This window comes from Sinocyclocheilus grahami, unplaced genomic scaffold (genome assembly GCF_001515645.1).
Source record: "Sinocyclocheilus grahami isolate Dianchi unplaced genomic scaffold, SAMN03320097.WGS_v1.1 scaffold2098.1, whole genome shotgun sequence".
NCBI classification, from domain to species: domain Eukaryota; kingdom Metazoa; phylum Chordata; class Actinopteri; order Cypriniformes; family Cyprinidae; genus Sinocyclocheilus; species Sinocyclocheilus grahami.
This window is the reverse complement of record NW_015507277.1, coordinates 74,252-77,675: the sequence shown is the minus strand read 5'-3', so window position 1 is coordinate 77,675 and position 3,424 is coordinate 74,252. Positions and strand designations below refer to the sequence as shown.

Sequence of the window (3,424 nt, the reverse complement as noted above, 5' to 3'; positions counted from 1 at the left end):
CCCTCAGATCCTCAGATTCCAGATTTTCAAATATTGTCCGATCCTAACAAACCACACATCAATGGAAAGCATTTATTCAATGGTGTATAAGGAGCTACATTGTTTGGTGGAAGAATACTGTTTATTAATAAAAAGCAATAAGCCCCGTGAAGCCATGGTTTACAATGAATTTATAACAGCTAAGGGGGTTTTAACAATGCACCTTAGCTGTTATAAAATCACTGTAAACCACGGCTTCTTGCTTTAATTTAAAAAAAATGGATCATTATGACTGGTTTTGTGCTCCAGGGTCACGTATAGTGATCAACCGATATAGATTTTTTTTTTTATAACCGATACCAATTATTTGCATGTTTATGTGCCCGATAACCAATATGCAGAACCGATATTTATTTACTGTTGTAAAGTAAATAAATGACTGAGTGAAGAAAGAACATACTTCACTTTGGTTTTTCTTCTTTTCAGTCATCAGGGTTTTCCTCTTTTCAGGCATCTTTTTTTTTTTAAAGTGTTGAAAATTAGCAGTCTTTCATGTTAAATTTAATCTTCATATTACAACAATAAAAAAACATTTTATTTATAAAAAGCATCAACAGCAACAACACTAATGTTAACAATAAACAAATAAATGTAGAATGTCTAATGTTTTCAAATGGAGAAAAGAAATAGAGTCATATCAAGTTCATTTTAAACTACAGTTTTAGTAGGTTTATAAGATGAACTATACTCAAACTGCGATCGCTCGTGCAGATAATAAATAATTCATTTCCATAGAGTTGTATTTATTTAGATGTTTATTAGCGGACTAATGGTTATATAGTAAATGTTAATACAATTTTAGGGTGTTTTAAACAAGTGAATCTTGTTAAAAGTTACATGCGGAGGCTGTGCTGGAGCATTTCCTGAGCATCAACCCGCTGAGTGAACAGCGATATGAAACGAGACTTCACGAGACTAATGATGAGCATAGACAACAGACAGAATTAAATTCAGCGCTTTTATTTCCAACATGCGCTCATTCATGGCTGCATATTTAATTCAGGCAAAGTTACGTCTTTATTGGGACAGGACTTGATGGATTATCGTACGTGACTCTGTGAGTTGGTCTCTATTTCTTAGAGTCAAGCAGCATAAACTACATATCAGGCATTTATGTAATGCATCTAATTTGTGCATAAATGGCTGTTATGTTAAATAAAGTTTACTAACTACAGCAAATCAAGTTGTTGTTGTCTCGTCTCCCCTCAGACGCGCTGCAAAGGCGATCCTGCGCGCAAATCTCAAAACACCCACAAGATGGCGGCGTTTATCGGTGAATCCGATATTACAAAACCGATATCCGATTATGATAAAATGCTTAAATATCGGGAAAAATATTGGTAAATCGATATATCGGTCGATATAGTCCCAACATGCGCTCATTCATGGCTGCATATTTAATTCAGGCAAAGTTACGTCTTTATTGGGACAGGACTTGACGGATTATCTTACGTGACTCTGTGAGTTGGTCTCTATTTCTTCGAGTCAAGCAGCATAAACTACATATCAGGCATTTATGTAATGCATCTAATTTGTCATAAATGGCTGTTATGTTAAATAAAGTTTACTAACTACAGCAAATCAAGTTGTTGTTGTCTCGTCTCCCCTCAGACGCGCTGCAAAGGCGATCCTGCGCGCAATTCTCAAAACACCCACAAGATGGCGGCGTTTATCGGTGAATCCGATATTACAAAACCGATATCCGATTATGATAAAATGTTTAAATATCAGGAAAAATATTGGTAAATCGATATATCGGTCGATATAGTCCAGTCACATATAACCCCAGCCTAATTCTGTGGTTTATTATCATCCTCAGATCAGCCTCATGGACCCCCGACACCCCCTACAACGCCCAAAACGGACCTCCATCACGGAGGAAAGCCGGACCCCAAGCATGAAGGAAGACGCTTGCTTGACGGCACTCGACAGAACATCGACTTCAGTAACGTCGACATTTCCGAGCTCAGCACAGACGTCATTAGCAACATGGAAAGCTTCGACGTGCACGAGTTCGACCAGTACTTGCCTCTGAGTGGCCAGCCTCTGACCTCCGACGGCTCGTACGCTTCGTCCTACAGCCACCCTGCAAGCAGCGGGGCCTCCTGGAGCCGCAAGGGGCCCGTGGCGTCCTCATCGCCTGGCACCAGCGACGTGAGCCAGCACAGAGCTCACATTAAAACTGAGCAGTTGAGCCCGAGTCACTACAGCGAGCACTCGCCCGAGTACGGCGTTTACAGCGCCTCGGTCACCCGCCCTCCGTGTGACTATACAGAGCGTCAGAGCTCGGGCTACTACAGCCAGTACCCCAGCTACGCCTCCGGCCTCTACCAGTACCCCTACTTCCATTCCTCACGGAGCACCCTCCTCAGCAGCCGGTCCCACAGTCCCTCCGCCAGCTGGGATCAGCCGGTCTACACCACGTTCTCCAGGCCGCTTTGAGCCGTGTCCGTCACTACAACGAAGGACAGCGTTTGTGTCAGCTGACTAAGCATCCAGTGCCTGCTGATTTTTCGACACATCAAAACATTGACGCTTGGTGCTAGACGTGATGAATTTGTGGAGAGCCAGCAGAAATCCTCTGTGAGGACTGCCGCCCGCTCCGGGATCACAGAGAAAAGGGACCAATGAATATTCGGGAAGCATTAGCTTCAGTCAGAATCTCTCTGTGGTTAATCCTTCCTTTTTTTTCTACCTAAAATGTGTTCATTTTTAATTGCCTATTTCATATGTGTGACCCTGGACCACAAAACCAGTCATAAGGGTCCATCCAGCTGACTAAGCATCCAGTGCCTGCTGATTTTTCGACACATCAAAACATTGACGCTTGGTGCTAGACGTGATGAATTTGTGGAGAGCCAGCAGAAATCCTCTGTGAGGACTGCCGCCCGCTCCGGGATCACAGAGAAAAGGGACCAATGAATATTCGGGAAGCATTAGCTTCAGTCAGAATCTCTCTGTGGTTAATCCTTCTTTTTTTTCTACCTAAAATGTGTTCATTTTTAATTGCCTATTTCATATATGTGACCCTGGACCAGAAAACCAGTCATAAGGGTCCATTTTTCGAAATTGAGATTTATGCATCACCTGAAAGCTGAATAAATAAGCTCTCCATTGATGTATGGTTTGTTAGGATCGGACAATATTTGGCTGAGATACAACTATTTGAAAATCTGGAATCTGAGGGTGCAAAAAAATCTAAATATTGAGAAAATCATCTTTAAAGTTGTTCAAATGAAGTTCTTAGCAATGCATATTACTAATCAAAAATTAAGTTTTGATATATTTTAAGGAAAGAATTTTACAAAATATCTTCATGGAACATGATCTTTACTTAATATCCTAATGATTTTTGGCATAAAAGAGAAATGTATAATTGTGACCC

The 3,424-nt window shown here is 41.1% G+C and overlaps 1 protein-coding gene across 1 annotated transcript in view; it reads left to right on the top strand.

Annotated features, from left to right (window-relative positions):
• LOC107574038 (SRY-box transcription factor 8) overlaps window positions 1-2,691 on the top strand; it is a 7,862-nt gene extending 5,171 nt beyond the window's left edge. The window contains exon 3 of the mRNA XM_016260511.1: window positions 1,859-2,691. Coding sequence (XP_016115997.1) covers window positions 1,859-2,481 — 623 coding nt within the window. The 3' untranslated portion in view covers window positions 2,482-2,691. The remainder of the gene's footprint in view (window positions 1-1,858) is intronic.
• Window positions 2,692-3,424: the final 733 nt, after the last annotated feature.